The sequence below is a fragment of the Lissotriton vulgaris genome, chromosome 1_1, assembly GCF_964263255.1.
Source record: "Lissotriton vulgaris chromosome 1_1, aLisVul1.2, whole genome shotgun sequence".
NCBI lineage: Eukaryota > Metazoa > Chordata > Amphibia > Caudata > Salamandridae > Lissotriton > Lissotriton vulgaris.
The window spans coordinates 1,680,330,842-1,680,351,231 of record NC_141685.1 but is presented as its reverse complement, the minus strand read 5'-3'; the positions used below and the strand labels follow the sequence as shown (position 1 = coordinate 1,680,351,231).

General features: G+C 48.8%; 1 protein-coding gene across 1 annotated transcript in view; it reads right to left on the bottom strand.

The window, feature by feature from the left end:
- Nucleotides 1-20,390, bottom strand: part of PLXNA4 (plexin A4) — a 1,023,024-nt gene that overhangs the window by 42,618 nt on the left and 960,016 nt on the right. Inside the window, exon 30 of the mRNA XM_086918924.1 lies at nt 13,597-13,809. Coding sequence (XP_086775050.1) covers nt 13,597-13,809 — 213 coding nt within the window. The remainder of the gene's footprint in view (nt 1-13,596; nt 13,810-20,390) is intronic.

Here is a 20,390-nt window from a genome sequence, read left to right as displayed (position 1 = left end):
GGACTTGAAAAGAGAAGGCTGACCAGGAAGGCTGAGATGGCCGAGAGATAGCCCTTGATAGTGCCCCTGGGCAAGAGAAAGAAGAAAGAGGAGAACCTATGAAAGAGGGGCAGAAAGTGGATCCACAGCCTTTAATGTGCACCATGCCACAAATTTGTTCCACCTGCAGCCGTATACCGTTTTTGTGGAGGGACGCCTGGCTGCCAGAATGACATCACAGACTTCAGGAGGCAAGTCAAATGCCCTCAACTGTCGCCGCTCAATCTCCACTCATGTAGGTGGAGACTGGACAGGTTTGAGTCGAGCACCGTCCCCTGTTGCTACAACAGAAGGTCCTCCTAAAGAGGCAAACTGGCATACTGAGTAGCTCGGGATACCAGTATCTTCATTCCCAGTCCGGAGCCACAAGGATGACTTGGGCCTGGTCGCACCTGATCTTCTTCAGCACTCTGGGCACAAGTGGTATAGGCGGAAAGGCGTACAAGAGACCGCAACTCCACTCGCGACGAAAAGCGTCTCCGAGCGAGTGCCGCCTTGGAAATTCCAAAACGCAGAACTGATGACAGTGAGCATTCTCTTCGGTGGCGAATAGATCTAACCAAGGCTCTCCCCACTGCTGAAAGAGACCTTGCCCCACATCCGAGTTCAGACACCATTCGTGATCCATCATGCAGAGTTCTTCCGCCCTGGCGTTCAGGGAGTCTGCCAGGGGTTGAACCACCAGGGTGATGCCCTGGTGTACCAGCCATGTCCAGAGGCGCAGAGCCTCCTGACAATGGATCCACAACCCCACCCCACCCTGTTTGTTGCAGTACCACATGGCGGTGGTGTTGCCTGTGAACACCTGCACTACACTTCCCCGGACAAAGGGAAGGAATGCCTTCAGTGCAAGTCAGATCGCCAGAAGTTCCAGAAGGTTGATATGGAGCAGGGACTCCTCTGGATTCCAGAGGCCTCTGATCTCTGCCTCTCCCATGTGGCCCCCCATCCCAGGAGGGACGCATCCGTCACCACTGTGTGCTCCGGTTGGGGTAGGGAGAGGGATCTGCCGTTGACCCAATCGCAGTCCGTGAACCACCACTGCAACTGTCTTGTAGTGCCCTCCGAGATCAGGAAGTGGTCGGACATGTTGCCCTGATGCTGTGCCCACTGGAACTTCAGGTCTCACTGCAGAGCCTGCATCTGCCACCTGGAGTGATGTACCAGCAGGTTGCAGGAGGCTATCAGCCGATGGAGCCGCAGCGTCATCCTGACCGAGACTCGGGATAAAGGCCGAAAGATCAGAATCAGAGCTTGAAATCCAGAACCTGCTGCTCGGGAGGATAAACCCGAAACTGCGCCGAGTCCAGAACTGCTCCGATGAAGAGGAGCTTCTGAGAGGGGCACAGGTGTGACTTCGGCACGTTGATGGAGAACCCCAGTGAGTGCAGGAGATCAGCCGTAGTCTGGAAGTGGGAGATGACTGTCTGGGGCGAGACCGCCTTCAACAACCAATCGTCAAGATAGGGGAAGACTGGAACCCCTGATCTGCGCAGATGAGCTGCGACCACCGCCATCACTTTCGTGAACACCGAGGGGGACTGGTGAGGCCGAAGGGGAGCACGGTAAACTGAAAGTGCTCGTGGCCTACAGTGAACCGCAGGTAGCGCCGGTGGGACGGCAGGACGGGGATGTGGAAATAGGAGTCCTGCAAGTCTAACGCTACCATCCAGTCTCCAGGGTCCAGGGCAGCCAGGACCTGAGCTAAAGTCAGCATCTTGAACTTCTCTTTGAGGAGGAAGCCGTTGACGCTCCGGAGATCCAAGATAGGGCGCAGGCCCCCCTTGCCCTTCTTGGGAACCAGAAAGTAGTGGGAGTAGCAACCACATCCTACTTCTGGCCCAGGAAAGTACCCGATGGCCACCTTGGCCAAGAGAGCCATAACTTCCTCCTGCAGAAGCTGCAAGTGATCCCCCGACATGCGGTGGTACTGCGGTGGCATGGCTGGAGGGGTCGCCTCGAAGGGGAGGGAGTAGCCCCTTCGGACGATTTGCAGCACCCACTTGTCCAAAGTGATGGTACGCCAGTGGAGGAGGTGATTGCGAACCCTGCCCCCCACTGGCGTCGAATTGACCTGAAAGCTCGGACTAGGAAGGCTTTGAGGCAGATGCTGCAGGAGTGGATGTGGCTGACCAGGCCTCTGTCCCCCTGCACCGCCACAGCGGTAACCACGTCTGCGACCACGTTGAGGTTGGTTCTGCGGCCTGTAGTTGGACGAACGTGTGGGGGCGCCCCTTCCTTGGCCATGAAAGATGTGAAAAGCAGAAGGCTGCTGGCCCTGGCCCGACAGCCCAAGGACTTGGCCGTAGCCCAGGAGTCCTTGAAATGCTCAAGCGCACTGTCTGCTTTGTCGCTGAAAAGGCGACGGCCATCGAAGGGCATCTCCATGAGCGTGGACTGGACATCCTCGGAAATATTGGCGGACCTCAGCCAGGCGTGGCGAAGTGATCGCCACCGTCATGGAAATCGCTCTGCCTAGCGAGTTCCCTGTATCAAGTCCACATCTGATAGAATAACGTGCTTCGTCCTGCCTCTCAGCAAGAGCTTGGGCGAGCCATGTCTGGGCCTCCTCCGGACACTGGGGCAGCATGTCCGCAACCGTGTCCCACAAAGAGTGGGTGTAACGGCCCAAAAGGCAAATGGTGTTGATTGACCGCAAACCCAGACTAAGTGAGGAGAACAGTTTCTTTCCAAACTGGTCAAACCTTTTGGATTCCCGATCTGGAGGGGCAGTCGGAAACGCGGTCTGGGACATAGAGGCCTGGATCACCAGGCTCTCGGGGGTGGGGTGTACGGACAGAAAGCAGGGGTCGCCCGGAGCCGGGCAGTGGCGTCAGGCCACGTGCCGATCCACAGGGGGCACTGTGGAGGGCTTGGACCAGGTGCCCATCAGAACGTCTGTGAAGGCCTCATTGAACGGCAGCAGAGGCTCCGAAGAGCTTACTGTCGGCTGAAGCACCTCAGTGAGGAGATTAGTCCTCACGGCCGCAGCAGGGAGCTCAAGTGACAAGGCTTGGCTGCCCTACGCAACACCACAGCATAGGTAGCACCCTTCTACGTAGCCACAGAGGGAGGAGAAATGAAGCCAGTGTCAGGCGAAGTGTCAAGGCCACTGCCACCCCCTAGCTCATCTGCCCAGTCCTGACTCAACTGGCACTACTGTGCCAGAGGGTCCTCAGACCCCTCCAAGTCCTCCCCTTCATCCGTGTCCTGATAAAAAGGCAGGAATGACGGAGCCGGGTCATAAATGAATTGCTCACCCACCGACGCCGGAGACGGCGCCGGACCCGGACCGGGGCTGAAACTGGGGACGGCTGCGTCTGGGGACGGCGGCGTCCGAGGACGGCACTGGTAGTGACACCATCGGGGTCGGCGCCAGCGGAGGAGTCGTGAGGTCAACTGGTGTCGACCGGGATCCAGGCCTGGATCCCCGGGGGCCCTGTGACGTCGGGACCGAAGTTGAAGACGGCACTGGGGCCGAAGCCGTCAGCTCGCTAAGGCCCCTCGTCGGGCCTGCGGGGCCCGAAGGCGCACCGACAGGCCTCGATGGAGGTAAGCGAGTCCTCATGGCCACGAGGAAATCACATACCTCCTCCGGCGTTGCATGCAGTCCAGGGACCGAAGGGTATGGGACCGGACGCGATGCCTCTTGCTCCGGCAAAGATGCGCAGGTGGTGCCACCCGAACCCTCAGCCGAGTGGCGCAACCAGCGAGGGGAGTCAGAAGAGCGATGTCACTTCTTCGACTTCTTTTAAGAGTGCCTCAACTTACCTGAACGCAAGGACTTGGAGCCTGACGAATGGTGTGGGCTCCGCACCGCAACCAGCCCCTCGACTTACTCTTCAATCAATCAGTCAATCAATCAGGGAATTTGTAAAGCGCGCTACTCACCCGTTAGGGTCTCAAGGCGCTGGGGGGGGGGGTCGCTACTGCTCGAACAGCCAGGTCTTGAGTTGTTTCCTGAAGGCGAGGTGGTCCTGGGTCAGCCGGAGGTGGGTGGGGAGGGAGTTCCAAGTCTTGGCTGCCAGGTAGGAGAAGGATCTTCCTCCGGCGGTGGCTTTGCAATTTCGTGGGACGGTGGCGAGGGCGAGGCTGGCGGAGCGGAGCTGGCAGCTTGGTGTGTAGAATGCGAGGCGTTTGTTGAGGTACGTGGGGCCCGCGTCATGGAGAGACTTGTGTGCGTGGGTGAGGAGTCGGAATGTGATTCTCTTGCTGACGGGGAGCCAGTGCAGATTCTTCAGATGGGCAGAGATGTGGGAGTGGCGGGGGATGTCCAGGATGAGTCTTGCCGAGGAGTTCTGTATGCACTGTAGTCTTTTCTGGAGCTTGGCTGTGGTTCCGGCGTAGAGGGTGTTTCCGTAGTCCAGGCGGCTGGTGTCGAGGGCCTGGGTGACCGTCTTCCTGGTAGCAGTGAGGATCCATCGGAAGATTTTTCGGAGCATGCGCAGGGTGTTGAAACAGGATGATGAGATGGCGTTGACTTGCTTGGTCATCATGAGGGTTGAATCCAGGATGAAGCCCAGGTTGCGTGCCTGGTCTGTGGGTTCGGGGGCGGTGCCCAGGGCAGGTGGCTACCAGGAGTCGTTCCAGGCCGGGGGGAAGGTCCCAGGATGAGGACTTCCGTCTTGTCTGAGTTCAGTTTCAGACGGCTGAGCTTCATCCATTCCGCAACGTCCTTCATTCCTTCCTGGAGGCTGGCTCTGGCGGTGTCCGGGTCGTTGGTGAGGGAGAGGATCAGCTGAGTGTCGTCGGCGTAGGAGATGATGTTGAGGTTGTGTTTGCGTGCGATGGCTGTGAGGGTGCTCATGTAGACATTGAAGAGGGTGGGGCTGAGCGAGGATCCTTGTGGGATGCCGCAGATGACTTCGGTAGCGGCAGACCGGAACGAGGGGAGGCGGACTCTTTGGATTCTACCGGCGAGGAAAGAGACGATCCACTCCAAGGCCTTTCTTTGGATTCCGATGTTGCTGAGGCGCTGTATCAGGGTGTGGTGGCATACCGTGTCGAAGGTTGCTGAGAGATCCAGGAGGATGAGTGCGGTGGTTTCCCCGTTGTCGAGCATAGACCTGATGTCGTCGGTAGCTGCGATGAGGGCGGTCTCGGTGCTGTGGTTTGCTCGGAAGCCGGACTGTGACGGGTCGAGGGATCCGTTTGTCTCGAGGAAGGCGGAGAGTTGTTGGTTGACCGTCTTCTCGATGACTTTGGCAGGAAACGGGAGGAGCGAGATGGGTCGGAAGTTTTTGAGGTCTGTGGGGTCCGCAGTGGGTTTTTTCAGGAGAGCGCTGAGTTCGGCGTGCTTCCAGTTCTACGGGAAGGTGGCGGATGCGAAGGAGCTGTTGATGACGTCCCGGAGATGGGGTGCAATGAGGGAGTCGGCTTTGTTAAAGATGTGGTGAGGGCATGGGTCGGTGGGGGAGCCGGAGTGGATGGTGCTCATAGTTCGGGCGGTGTCTTCGGTGCTGATCGGGCTCCAGGTGCAGAGGGTGGCGGTTGGGTGCGCTGGTTCGATGGTTGGGTGGTTGGTCTGTGCGCCGAAGCTGTCGTGTATGTCGGCTATCTTGCAGTGAAAAAACGAGGCGAGTGAGTTGCAGAGGTCTTGCGAGGGTGTAATGTCGTTGTTGCCGGCGCCTGGGTTTGGAGAGCTCTTTAATGATGCTGAAGAGTTCCTTGCTGTTGTGGTGTTGTTGTCCAGACGTTGTTCGTAGGTAGTTCTCTTGGTGGTGCGGATCAGTTGGTGGTGCTTGCGGATTGCGATCTTGAGGGCTGTCATGTTCTCTCTTGTCTGGTCCTGGCGCCAGGTTTTCTCCAGGGAGCGGCAGGTTTTCTTCGAGTTTATGAGGTCGTCCGGGAAAAACGAGGCTTTCTTGCTGTGGGGTCTGCTGGGAGGTTTCTTCAGCGGTGCGAGTTCGTCGGCGCAGTTGGTGAGCCATTGTGCGAGGTTGTTCGCTGCTTCGTTGGGGTCCGTTTTGATGGTGGGAGGGTTCTGGCTGAGGGAGGTGGTGAGCTGGTCAGCAGTGATCTTGCTCCAGCTTCTGCGGGGGGCCTGTTGCGGATGGTGGTGGTGGGTCGTGGTTTTCTTGAAGGAGAAGTGGACGCAGCTGTGGTCTGTCCAGTGGAGGGGCTGAAGGAGATGTGATTGCTGGAGGAGAAGACGGGGTCAAGTGTGTGGCCAGCGTAGTGGGTGGGGGTGTACAAAAGTTGCTTGAGTCCGAGGTTGGCGAGGTTGTCCAGCAGGGTGGTGGTGTTGCTGTCATTGTTGTTCTCCAGGTGGAAGTTGAGGTCTCCTAGGAGGATGTAGTCTGGGGAGTTGAGGGCGTGCAGGCTTACGAAGTCTGCGATGGCTTAGCTGAATTGAGTGCATGGTCCCGGGGTCTGTAGATTAGGGTGCCTCTGAGGGTAGTCCTGGGGTCGGTGTGTATCTGGAAGTGCAGTTGTTCGGCGGCTGTGAGGGTGTCTTCCAAGTTGGTCGTTATGCGGACGGTGTTTCTGTGGACGATGGCGATGACTCCTCCGGTTTGGTTGGCGCGGTCCTTGACTGGGACCGCGAGCGGCGCGGAGCCGACTGCCGGAGCTCGAGTAGCTTGCGGGACCACTCCTGCCTAGCCTTCGACGTCAAGGCCCAGTAGTCGGGGCACGACTTGTCATCGTGGTCGGCCCCTAGGCAGTAGAGACACCGGCGGTGGGGTCGGTCACCAACACGGTTTGAATCCAGGCATCCCTACCATCACCAGGAGTCGAAACGACTCGAAAAAGATAGCCAAAATAGGGCAAAAAGTTGGTCAAAAAGTGACTAGGGTACTAGCTCTTCCCAGATCTGTGCTTGCTGGCGCGGAAAAAAGAAGAACTGACGTCAGCGTGCGAGGGCAGCGTCTAAGTACTCTGACAACGTTATCCCGGTGATCACGACGCCGACGACAGACGCGGAGCCGCAGACGACGCCTACCGACGCGCAGGGGTACTGCTGACGAAAACTTTCAAGATCCGGTCTGACGCCTGGGGATATTCTAAGGTAAGGAATCTAATACTATCCTGTTTGTTTCAGATAAGGATTGTGGTAGTTGTTTGAGTGGGGCTTCCACAACTCTAAACCAATAACCCAATTTCTTACAAATTTTCTTCCACTCACTCTTGATAGTCTGCTTTTAATTTTTCCTGTTTTGGATCTCAAATACACTCCTGCCTTGAATGTTTGGGAACTGTACTCGTGAAGAGTTTATTTCCCACTTCCTCTTGACTATACCTCTTATTTCGTTCTAGGTTGTATCTCTAATGTACTCCTGCTATAATTGTTTAGTAAGTGCACTCAGGCCATGTCTACACTATATGAAAATAACAAAAATAACAAATAAATACATGAAATAGAGTAACCTAAATCAAGGGCCGTATCATGAGGAGCTGCGCTATTCCAGGGCAGAGCCGAGCACCTGTTTTTTGCGTCTGCATCACCTAACGTTCGCACATATAACTCAGGATTTCCTGATTCAATGCATGAACTTTAGATTAAACAAGTTCAGGACAGAGAGAGTCAATCTCCGCTTCCTGCATCTGACGTATTGTGCCTAAATTCATGCATTAACTCAAAGAAAGTTTGAGTTACCTGTAGAACATTTGGCACCTCAGACACAAAAAAAAGGCTCTCAGAGCTGGGCCAGTACTCTTGATCTGATACAGTCCAGTATTTACGAAATATTTACCCAGATTCGTAAATATACCACAAAAACATGGAAGTAACAGAACGAGAGTGATATAATTTAGAAAACAATGGAGTAAATCCTCTGCAATGCAAAATAGTTATAAATGAGTGCACTTGCCCTCAGGTATATTGCAAATAATGAGTTTGGACTCAGTGGTGGCCCATGGGTGGGGTGAACTTGGTGCAGCTGGATCATTTGAGAGCGCAGATGTATCTCAGCATGTTGTTGTCACTTCTAAATGTATCTCTTTTATGGGATTATTCTCAGCAGGTTCACAGAAATGTATATGCAGTGCTCACTTATATTAATATATAACATATTTTACCACGTCTTCAACTTTTCAAACAGGGATAAATTATTACCCAACAATTTTCTAGACACAGTTGTTTGTTTTGTAAATACTAGTTTCTAGAATGATTACTACTGGCCACTAATCTGTTTGTAAGAGTTTCCAATTTTTGTAGGCAAGTGAACTGTGATACGAGAGAGTTTCCCACAATCACACATTTTGATTCCGCGCATATGCCAAGACTCGATCTTTGGTTTCTTCCTTTCATGGACAACAATTTTGCTACAAGTACACAACTGCTTCATGCAGGGAATGCCACACAATGTATTGCACAAAGAAAGCTTTCTTTAACTATGTACATCCACCATGTGCCATACCAATCAAACCAATGCCCAAACTTTGAAAATTGAGTGATGGTATCCTAACATGGATTCCCCAGATCACAAAGAAACCGAGTTTTCTAAAATATATTTGGTATGACAGTGTACATTTGATAAAACAAAAAGGGGTTGCTGTACCGTTCCTAAAGAGAGCAGTGATAGGAAAGTTCTTGCTGGCGTGACCAAGGGGAAGGGAAAGGAGAGGGATATTATTGATACCCTGGGGCATCCATTGTGTTGGATATATTTGCCTCACACACCCCGAGGAGTGTCATGCTTCATCATCGGCGGTTGCTCCTCGTCGGGGAGGCGGTGCAACCCCCGACGGGCACACCTCAGAGAGGGGCTCTTTGGCGGAGATCTTTTTTCCAACTGCCTGTAGGTGAAGTGGGGGTATGTGGGCAGGGAGGTGTGTACCTATGGTAAGGTGGTTAAAATGTAATTAGGGGTACCGGAATGGACTTTATTCTGGGGGTCCCCTAGCTACAGTTTAAAAGTGGAGCTAGTTCCCTAGGTGTCAACCTATTATGTTGTGTTAACCTAGAAGATCCTAGTGGTGCATGTGGTCAACATGTTTCTCGCTATTGGTACATTTACCGCGATTCTTCAGGACTAAAGTGAGGACAACAACATGCTCGTGTCATATGTGTTGTAATTTTACCTTAGTGATCCTCCTATGACTATGTCTAATGATCAAATCCTAGGGGCCACATGAGTGTTCGGCAGGGCTGAACTACAGCGCTGAGCCCAGGGTGTGGCTGTAGGCTGCTGTGTCCGGGTATAGTGACCTACCCCTCCCCGCCATCCTCTCAGTGTACATTTGATCACATTAGGCTCCGTATCAGGAAAAGGTCTCTTAAAAGGATTCCCCTCAGCACCATGGTGAAGGATGATCCACAGCAGAAAACACAAATATCTGCCTCAAGCAATAGGATATACTTTGGCTTAATCGAGAGATCATCACAGGATCCAACAGGTTACCCACACCTAGCTCCGCTGTAAGTACTAAACTCGCGTAGAGTAATCTCCTGCACGAAAAACAAACAGTAAATCCTGTTTTATGAACTCTTACAGGCTCACTCTTAAATCCTGTGTAAATACTACTTCAGGTGCATATGGAAGCTTTCATCCAAATCAAGAATCTGAGTTGTGCAATTTAACAAACATATCAAATGATTGTCCTCATCATATTTCACAATTGAAATATTGTCCAAAGTTAAGGGTGCAAAATTACTGCAATTAGTGCATGAGTCTCATATTTCCCCTCTCATACCTCACTTCAAACTTAGAATTGTGTGGGGATACTACACCTGGTATTTACTAGGACTGTGGGTAACTCTCATAATTTTCTGTAGCAAAATTATGTGAAATGACAGCAAAATTACAGAACATCCTGTGGAATTACGCAAGGAGCGTAACCTTATATTTAGAGCAATTTACTAAGAAAATAGCACAAATTGCAACAGAACAGGAACAGCAACACCCAGCAGATGCACAAGCTCTGCTCCTGTTCATTAGGTAGCAAAACACACAAGAGGATGGACGGAATGTTACACATTGGCAAAACATTCAACCCCAGTCACAGATCTGGGTTTAATCCATCGTTATTTTGCTCACCACGCCACCCCAGTTCAGACATATGCAAATCAGTCTTGACCCTGTGCCTTATGGGAACAGCACAGCCCGAACTGCCAAGCCATGTCTTTCTAGGACCGGTTTCTGGCTATCAGCCGTCATCAGCCAGGATAGCTTGACTCCAGTGGCGTAGTGAGCACGGTACCCGTGTCTGGGCATACCCTTCCCACATAGGGCGAACAGCAAAACACACAAGATGATGGACATAAAGTTTCACATTGGCAAAACATTCACCCCCAGTCACAGATCTAGGTTTAATCCATCGTTATTTTGCTCACCACGCCACCCCAGTTCAGACATGGCCATATGCAAATCAGTCTTGACCCTGTGCCTCATGGGAACAGTCCCGCCCGAACTGCCAAGCCAGGTCTTCCCTGGACCGGAATGAAGCATCCTAGGACCAGTTTCTGGCTATCAGCCATCATCAGCCAGGATAGCTTGACTCGAGTGGCGTAGTGAGCACGGGACCTATGTCTGGGCATACCCTTCCCACATAGGGCGAACAGCAAAACACACAAGATGATGGACGGAATGTTGCACATTGGCAAAACATTCACCCCCAGTCACAGATCTGGGTTTAATCCATTGTTAATTTGCTCACCACGCCACCCCAGTTCGAACATGGCCATATGCAAATCAGTCTTGACCCTGTGCCTCATGGGAACAGTCCAGCCCGAACTGCCAAGCCATGTCTTCCCTGGACCGAAATCAAGTATCCTAGGACCGGTTTCTGGCTATCAGCCGTCATCAGCCAGGATAGCCTGACCCCAGTGGCGTAGTAGGCATTTTCTTTTTGTGATAGGATATAATCATGATTTTCAGCAATTTAACGTCACAGGAGTAACACAAAATTACAGAAATTACTCCAATTGCTCTAGTGTGATTAAAATTCCACCCAGGCCTAATGATCACCACACAATGAAGTATCGTATTTAACTAGTGCTGTATTGCCGTGCAGGAACCCATAGGGTTCATAATAAGCCCTTGAAATTAATGTGGGTATTCATGCTTGCACACTGATACTGCTCTAGTGCTATGGAACCCCCCCCCCTCCAAAGCCTGGGCCAGTAATTATGCCCCATACAGTTCGGATATGACTTCTGTTACTGCACATATCCAAATTATGAGTGGTGTGGATTTTATCATCCCTGGTATAAACCGGGTGTGATAAAATCTGCAGTCCCCAGTTAACATACACAGTTCAAACCGGCTGATATTCATGGAGGGAAATATGCCCAGAAAATACAGAAACATGTGAATTTTGGTGCGGTAAGCACTTTTTTGCAGGCACAAGTTGTAATGGGCAATTAGTATTGCACGTGATGAAATCCGAACATCTCGGTGTTGCATTTTATCCAATGACAATTATTGCACAGGACACCAGGGCACTCGTAGTGAGACTGACTGTCTCCCATGCCACTCAAAATGCCACCCAAAATAGACACAAACAGCACTGCAGGTTCATGTAGTTTATTCAGGCTGACATGATATTAAGATATCTTCTCTCTGAGAAACCAGGAGTTAGGCGGATTCCCTTTGGATATATTTAGCAACATTTTCTTTGGAACAAATTCAAGGATGCCAGAAATATCCAGTTAATGCCTCTCCACAAATTAGATTTGCCGAGCTGCACCATGGAGATAGACTGCAGAGTCTACTTGAAGGCCTCCAGAGACATCTTTAGGAAACAGGGCAGATGGTATCTCCCAGTATCTATTTTAGAATATCAAAGTGCACAACTACAGTACACCAATGGTGAATGACTAGTCCTTAACCGAGCCCTCGTACCATTGTCAACTGCAAATCCTGATAAAAACCAACGAATCTGAGGGTCCACGGTTTCAGTCAAAGACTCAACGCAATTTCTGAATGTGTGAGCAAGATTTTTTGCTTTTATCCTACAACTCTGAAAATAAGATTTAACGTACATTCGTTTAAAATACGATCTCAAATCTATCTAAAAAAATGCAACACTTGATCTATATTACATTGGAGGCAAAACCACAATCTTGGTATAGGGGCTGAACCTAGTCGAAATTTCAATTACGCTGTTTAAATTTCCCTAATTTCAGAAATTCGAGTTATGTGAAATTCCTGAAGTTTATGACATTTCGCATTAGGCTATTTTGCATAATGTTTGCATACAGAAAGCTTGTTTGCACAGAAAATACCTAGCATTTTTGCTCGAATCACACTTTGGGTAACATTTGGGCTATTGTATGTGAGATGCAAACTCTAAAGGCACATCCATAAAGTAGAAACAAATCATTTTCCTATTATCATAAACGCGTTTTTGACGAAAATCCAACACTACTTTGGTGCTGGCCAGTTAACATTGACTAGCCTAGTTTCAGACCCTATTCGTAATATTTTCTCTTACAGCAACTTCAGATTCATCTTTAACATTGCCTCCAACACTAACCCTAAAAAATGACGGTGACCCTAACACTACTCCTTGGTCTAACCCCTAATTTTCCATGAATCCTAATGTTCCCTAATGCTGACCTGACCCAAACCCTATACCAAATATATAATGTGTCCCCTAATCCTAATCAATATTCTAGCATTAACACTAATCCTACACCCAACCCTAGCCTCTAACCCCACACTGTGCTGTAAGTAAAAGTCAAACTTTTCCGTACTTTTGTTTTTCAAACCTTTGACATTGCAACTTTTGTATTCAAACATTAGTCTTTCAAATTTATTTGATGAGCTCTACACCACGTATATGTATTCTTCAGCACACACAATACATCTTGAATCACAATGGAAATGGTATAAGCTGGTACGTCACTCACAGCAGAACACGCTTCTCTACCCTGTTCACTAAGTAAAATGGGAAATTATTCCAGATATCAAACTCATTCAACCCTAAGGGCCTTAATAAGAGTTTGGTGGGTGGATAGTCCATAACAAGCATGACGGATATCTCATGTCCCAATTTAATAGTGCTGTAGACTATAATACACTTGTGACAGTGTAGACCAGATAACCATCACATTTTTGAAGGATTAACCCATCTACCCAACTCCAAACCAGCCCTTGGTTTCTTTCTACTGTTTGAAAAAACATACTGCCAATTTTGAGAGGGATTTGGTGGCAAGCTGGCACTTTGACAATCAGTTTATTTCACATAGGTCAAAAAACAAACAATTGCTTAACAGTGACCTTTGGTCTCCATTCACTTAATTGTAATCATTTTAAATATCACAGGACTTGATGCCACAATTTCTCCAATGCCAGTTTCATGGCACTATCACACAGTTTAAAGGAGTTTATCAACTTCTTCAGAATGAAGGACTGCATTGATCCTACAAGTTCTCATATTTGTGAATCTCAAAATATAACTGAGACATTTGTTAGCAAAACTGAATAAGCCATCCATAAATGATAGGATATGCTCACCCGAGGCAAATATTTGAGCCATCCAGCATCGACATTATGCAGACTTCAGAAACTCAAAATCTGGCTTTTTCTCTAAAGCAATGCTTCTTCCTCAGGGGGATACCAAACATTCCTGGGACTTCATAGCATGAAAAGAACAGTCATATGGACTCACCTCTCCACCCAGTTCTTGTAGCTGGGAATGTCCTTGGCGTAGAGCAGCTTGTTGGAGGGCGAGTCTTTGCCCAGACGGTGTTCGGAGGTAGAACATGAGTCCATAAAGGTCTGAGCTACCACTGAGAGGCAGGCATCCGTGATGCTGTTCTTGTGGATGTCAAAGACAAACTGGGGGTTTTTGATAACATTTACCCAGAACCTTAGTGGTAAACTAGGACGAGAAAAGCAAACATTGTTTACTAACAGAAACACATCCAAACTAAACAGCAACAACAAAATGAATTCCCATTCTGGTTTGCATGCCCCATTCAAAACAAATGCTCCAGACAAGATAAATCCATGCCAGAATTTCGGGTTAACGCTTATCTTGTAAATTAGTTCCACTCAGATTAATTATATCTAAATGTATATTTCTGGATATCCTAAAAATCCGGCATAAGTTCAGCCCTTCTAAATATACATTGGACACCGCTTCTCTCGATGATCCCCATCCTATGGTCACACCTACTAGACGATTGATGATAACCTGCATTGTATTCAATGCCTCAAACAGAGCAACTGCACCACCTTTAACCACAGCCCTGGATCACACCCTGTGTTTTGCTCCTCCTACCAATGGCATCCTTGTTTTGGTAACTGGGTCCATGGAGTGGGGAGAAGGTCTGAGTTGAAATATTGTGCATGGTGTATGGCAGCAGCCAGTTGATTCACGTCCAAGGTCAGGCTGGCCGTAGTGGGCATTGGGCGTTTCCCCGGAGGCTGGAAGGGTGTGGCCGATTTTGTAGTGGTGGGGGGCGATTTTGTTACTGGGGGCGGTTCTGCAGCGCTGCTGCAATATCGGCCCCCTGTAACAAAAGCAACATGGGGGCTGGTCCGTCAAAATTGCCAAGCCTGCTTTGGGCTCCCAGTCCGGCCCTGTTCACGTCCATGACTTGCACAATATGTTAATACACATCATGTCATGAACAGGGCAGACAGGCTGGCACCTAGAGTAAAGGGTTAAAAATGAGCAGACTCTGGCAAGGCTACAATTACTGGACAGCCCATAATTCCGAGGGTCTTCAAGAAAGTCAAGGGTGAGCTATCATAGTCTGGGTTAACACGTCGAGATGGCATTTTCTCCGTAAAAATCTGATTTCCATTTCAGACTCATTGATTCCTCCTTCAATGTGTTAATTTCCATCTATTCCACGTCGCCACTGGTGTAACACTCCACGGGGCAGCAAAGGGCTCTGTTTGCATGAAGACCCCTGAGTCTTTGATCTGCTCCGGATGGTGCAGGCCTTCACCCGCCCCCTCAACGCTACTGATAGACAGATCATGGCAGCGCCGCTCAGCCCTCACCCCCACGCGCGCACCCCTGTGCACCAAGAGGCTTTCAGCTAATGAAACATTAGCATGTTATTAACATTATCTGTGCTTTTAATCTGCGGCTGATTGCAGCCACTCAGACTAAATGAGCAGGAGGTTTATTTAAGGGGGTGCTTGGAGGGCGAGACATGAACTCTTTGCAATCAGATTAAATGAACTCCAAGTCAATTCATAAACTCCTTCAGCATTGCCAGTCTAGTTCTGATCCCAAACGGATGCAGGGAGAGATGTGGGTTCGAGTGATACGACAACTATTTCTAAAAGGGTGCCATTCCGCACCCTCCTCTTCCCGTCTTTTCTTTCTCTTCACTGTCCTCCTTTTCCCACATCTTTCTCATCGCCAGTTTCTCTTTATTTCCACTGTCTTACTCACTCGTCGACTCCCTCTTTCAGTAAGCGAATGAGCAGATATAGAGCTTCTGGCAGAGTGCACCACCTTTTGGGCACAGTGTACCGTGAGAGCGGATCATGTTTGACCAAGACCCTGGGTCACTCATGGCGTCTCTGTATTCTCGGGACAGGAACAGCAAGAGCAGCACCAAGGTCAACTTTCTCTCCTCCGCAAGAAGGTCAATTTACCAAAAGCACAGGGGTAGTGGAAGTAATATCATGCTGCCTTTGACCCTGATGGTGTCACAGGAAGTGATATCATATGCCCTTTGACCCTGGTGACATCATGCGGAGTGACACTGAATGCTCATTGACCCTAACATCACTAGTAATGACACTGCAAAAGTTTTCTTTTTTTAAAGAATCTTTAATAAGTGTGTTATACTTGGCATCCTTGGTGTGGTTTCCCCTGACTTTTTACCTCTACCTCCTGTATTTTTGATACTGTACTGGATTTCGTTTTTGCTGGCATAGGTGCTTTAGGCACTTTGCTACTGCTTATCATGGTCAAAGTGCAAGTGCTCCCTGTACAAATTAAAATTGGTTATCCATGATTGGCATATTTTATTTACTGGTAAGTCACTAGTAAAGTGCACTAATTGTGCCAGGGCCTGTATATGAAATGCTACTACTGTACCTGCAGCACTGATTGTGCCACCCACACAAGTAGCCTTTCAAAGTTATCTCAGACCAACCACTGCAGTGTCTTAAGCACAGTTTTTACTGCTTTGTCGACCTGGCAAGGGTACCCACTTGCCAGGCCCTAACCTTCCCTTTTTATACATGTAAGATACCCGTAAGGTAGGCCCAAGTTACCTCCATGGGCAGGGTGCAGTGTCTGAGAAAAGTAGGACATGTACTGGTCTGGGTGACATGTTCTAATAGTGAAATACTGTGCATTCCGTTTTTCACTACTAAATTTAATAACACATCTTTTTAGGGAGATGGTTTTTAAATTGTTTGTTTGAAAACGCCACTTTTTGAAAGTAAAAGACACATAATTGATGGACGGAATGCAGAACAAATCAAAACATTCACCCCTAGTCAAGAGATCTGGGTTAAATCCATCATTCTTTTGCTCACCATGCCACCCCAGTTTAGACCTGGCCGTATGCAAATCAGTCTTGACACTGTGCCTCATGGGAACAGTCCAGCCCGAACAGCCAAGCCAGGTCTTCCCTGGACTGGAAACAACCATCCTAGGACCGGTTTCAGGGTTTCACCCCTCATCAGCCAGGATAGCTTGAATCCAGTGGCACAGCCCCACAAGGAACAGGGTCATAACTGATTTGCATATGACTGGGTCCAAACTGGGGTGGTGTGAAAAGAACAATGGATTTAACCCAGATCCTTGTGACTGGGGGTGAATGTTTGCATTGTCCACCATTCCTTCCATCAATTGATTATTTTTCATATGTCCCCCAAGTGGGAAGGGTAAGCCCAGACGTGGGCCCCATGCTCACAAAACCACTGGATTCAAGCTAGCTTGGCTGAAGAAGGGTGATGCCTTGAAACCGGTCCCAGGATGCTTGTTTCCAGTCCAGGGAGGACCTGGCTTGGCAGTTCGGGCTGGACTGTTCCCACAAGGCACAGGATCAAGACTAATTTGCATATGGCTGGGTCCAAACTGGGGTAGTGTGGTGAGCAAAAGAATGATGGATTTATCCCAGATCCTTGTGACTTGGGGTGAATGTTTACATTGTCCAGCATTCCTTCCATCAATTGTTTCTTTTGCATATGTCGCTCTAAGTGGGAAGGGTATACCCACACGTGGGTCCCGTGATCATTACACCACTGGATTCAAGCTAGCCTGGCTGATGTAGGTTGATACCCTGCAACCGGTCCCAGGATGCTTGTTTCCGGTCCAGGGAGGACCTTGCTTGGCAGTTCGGGCTGGACTGTTCCCACAAGGCACAGGATCAAGACTGATTTGCATATGGCTGGGTCCAAACTGGGGTAGTGTGGTGAGCAAAAGAATGTTGGATTTATCCCAGATCCTTGTGACTTGGGGTGAATGTTTGCATTGTCCAGCATTCCTTCCATCAATTGTTTCTTTTGCATATGTCGCTCTAAGTGGGAAGGGTATACCCACACGTGGGTCCCGTGATCATTACACCACTGGATTCAAGCTAGCCTGGCTGATGTAGGTTGATGCCCTGCAACCGGTCCCAGGATGCTTGTTTCCGGTCCAGGGAGGACCTTGCTTGGCAGTTCGGGCTGGACTGTTCCCACAAGGCACAGGATCAAGACTGATTTGCATATGGCTGGGTCCAAACTGGGGTAGTGTGGTGAGCAAAAGAATGTTGGATTTATCCCAGATCCTTGTGACTTGGGGTGAATGTTTGCATTGTCCAGCATTCCTTCCATCAATTGTTTCTTTTGCATATGTCGCTCTAAGTGGGAAGGGTATACCCACACATGGGTCCCGTGATCATTACACCACTGGATTCAAGCTAGCCTGGCTGATGTAGGTTGATGCCCTGCAACCGGTCCCAGGATGCTTGTTTCCAGTCCAGGGAGGACCTTGCTTGGCAGTTCGGGCTGGACTGTTCCCACAAGGAACAGGCTCAAGACTGATTTGCATATGGCTGGGTCCAAACTGGGGTGGTGTGATGAGAAAAAGAATGATGGATTTAACCCAGATCCTTGTGACTGGGGGTGAATGTTTGCATTGTCCAGCATTCCATCCATCAATTGCTTCTTTTGCACTTTTAGAAAGTAGGCTTTTTCCTATTTAAACCATTCTGTGTACCTCTGCTGTTTGTTATTGACTGTCTGGTTTTGGAGTGAAAGGGCTGGGGATGTGCATTCACTATAGACAGCCAACGAGGGGCTGGGGGGTGTTTGAGGTGTGTCCTGTCTTTCCTGGGTGACTCTGAGCTGAATAGACCTTGGCTGTATTTAGAGTGGTGGGAGGAGTTTCACTTATACCTGAATAGGCAGTGTCTCCTCTGTACAATGCTGTCTCCACCTCCTGTAGTGAAGTGTGACCAGAGAGGGCAGTACTGGTTTGGACTGGGCTCAGAGACCCTTGCCACAAAGAGAACAAAGACTAAATGTAGAATAAGTATTGCACCTTAAATCCCAGAGAAGAACAATAGTTACTTACCTGTAATCTGTGGTTCTCCAGTATTGGTGTCTTTCATAGATTCACATGCCTGAATCATTCCCTGTCGTCGGAGTGGGAGTCCCACGGTATATAAAAAAAGCAATAAATATGCCTATAACAACCAAAAACCTTGGTAACAAGAAACCAGGAAGTAAAGTAGCCCAAGCTACCAAGAAAAAAGTTCCACATGCATGACAATCATAGTCATTATACATAGCCCAAACTGCAGCCAATCAGGCGACAGCACCCACCAGAAAGTTCTCCTCAGAAGCTCAGGCTCTCAGATTTTCTCGCACAAGAGTGTAATAAGGAGATAAGAGCATAAGGTATCCTCTGAGGGGAGGTGGGCGGGTTGCATGTGAATCTATGAAAGACACCAATACTGGAGAACCACAGACTACAGGTAAGTAACTATTGTTCTTCTCCAGTATTGGGGTGTCTTTCAATGAATCACATGCCTGAATCAGAGTAGATAGCAGTACCCCAATAATGCTTGGAAGACGCTATTTGCAATACTATCTGCTTATAGCAAGCATTTGCAATCACATAATAGAAATGCTAAATGCATAAACATATGTAAAAATTTGCAATTACCTGAAAATGTACTGAACATAGGCAAAATAATAAGCTTCTGAAAAGCAGTAAGGAGGAGGAGGGAAAACAGAGGCTCACATTATCTGAAAAGATTACAGAGAACCGCTTGCCCCACTGAAGAATCAGCATCGCTGGCAGCTTCCAAACAGTAATTCTTGGTGAAAGTATGTCTGCTGGACCAAGTTGCTGCTCTACAGATCTTCTGAAGAGGGACACCAGCGAAGAGCGCAGTCGATGAGGAAACCGCCCTTGTAGAGTGTGCTCTTGGAGTACTCTGCAAAGGTCTTCCAGCTTGCAGATGGCAAAAGTCAATAGCGGCAGAAATCCATCTAGCTATGGTCTGTTTAGACACTGCTTGTCCTTGCCATATCTTCCCGTAGATAACAAACAGTTGATCGGATTTGCGAATGGTAGAGGTCCTTTGTACATAGAATTTTAGACATCATCTGATGTCAAGGGTATGCAATGCCCTCTCCGTAGGGGATTGCGGATTAGGAAAAAAATTCTTTAAGATGACTGGTTTGTTCAGGTGAAAATCCGAAGGCACTTTCTGCATAAATTTTGGGTTTGTACGTAGTATCACAGAATTGGACGCAAATTGCAAGAAAGGTGAATTGACGGTGAAAGCTTGAACATCGCTAACTCTTCTAGATGAAGTCAATGCTAGCAACAGAGAAACCTTCCAGGTTAGAAATTTAAAATCCACCTTGTGAATTGGTTCAAATGGGTGGCGCATGAGCTGCGCTAATACCACATTAAAGATGCCATGATGGAGGCGGACGACGTACAGGAGGAAACATTCGGAATAGTCCTTTAAAAAACTGTTGTATTATTCTTGATGAATAAAGAGAGTTGGATCCATCCTGTCGATACCTTGAAATGGCTGCAAAAAGGCCTTTAACGTTGCATAAGACAGGCCTGATCTCGCTAAGTGCAAGAAGAAAGGTAATATCTGTTCCAGCGCTGCGTGAAACGGGTGAACCCCAGCAGATTGACACCACATGCAGAATCTTTTCCCTTTAAGTCTGTATGTCTTTATTGTAGCAGGTGCTCGCGCGTTAGCCAGTACCTCCTTACAATCCGCAGAAATATTTAGATGAGCGAATTCAAGGTGCTCAGGCGCCAAGCTGCTAATTTTAGAGAAGCAGGATCCGGATGGCAAATTTGACCCTTCTGAATGGAGTGGAGATTTGGTATTGGTCGAAATTGAATTGGCTTGCACTCTGACAGGAGAAGAAGTTTGGTGAACCAAAATTGGCGAGGCCATCTGGGAGAGATGAGAATTAAGCGACAAGGTTCTTTCTTCATCTTCCAGAGAACTCTGGGAA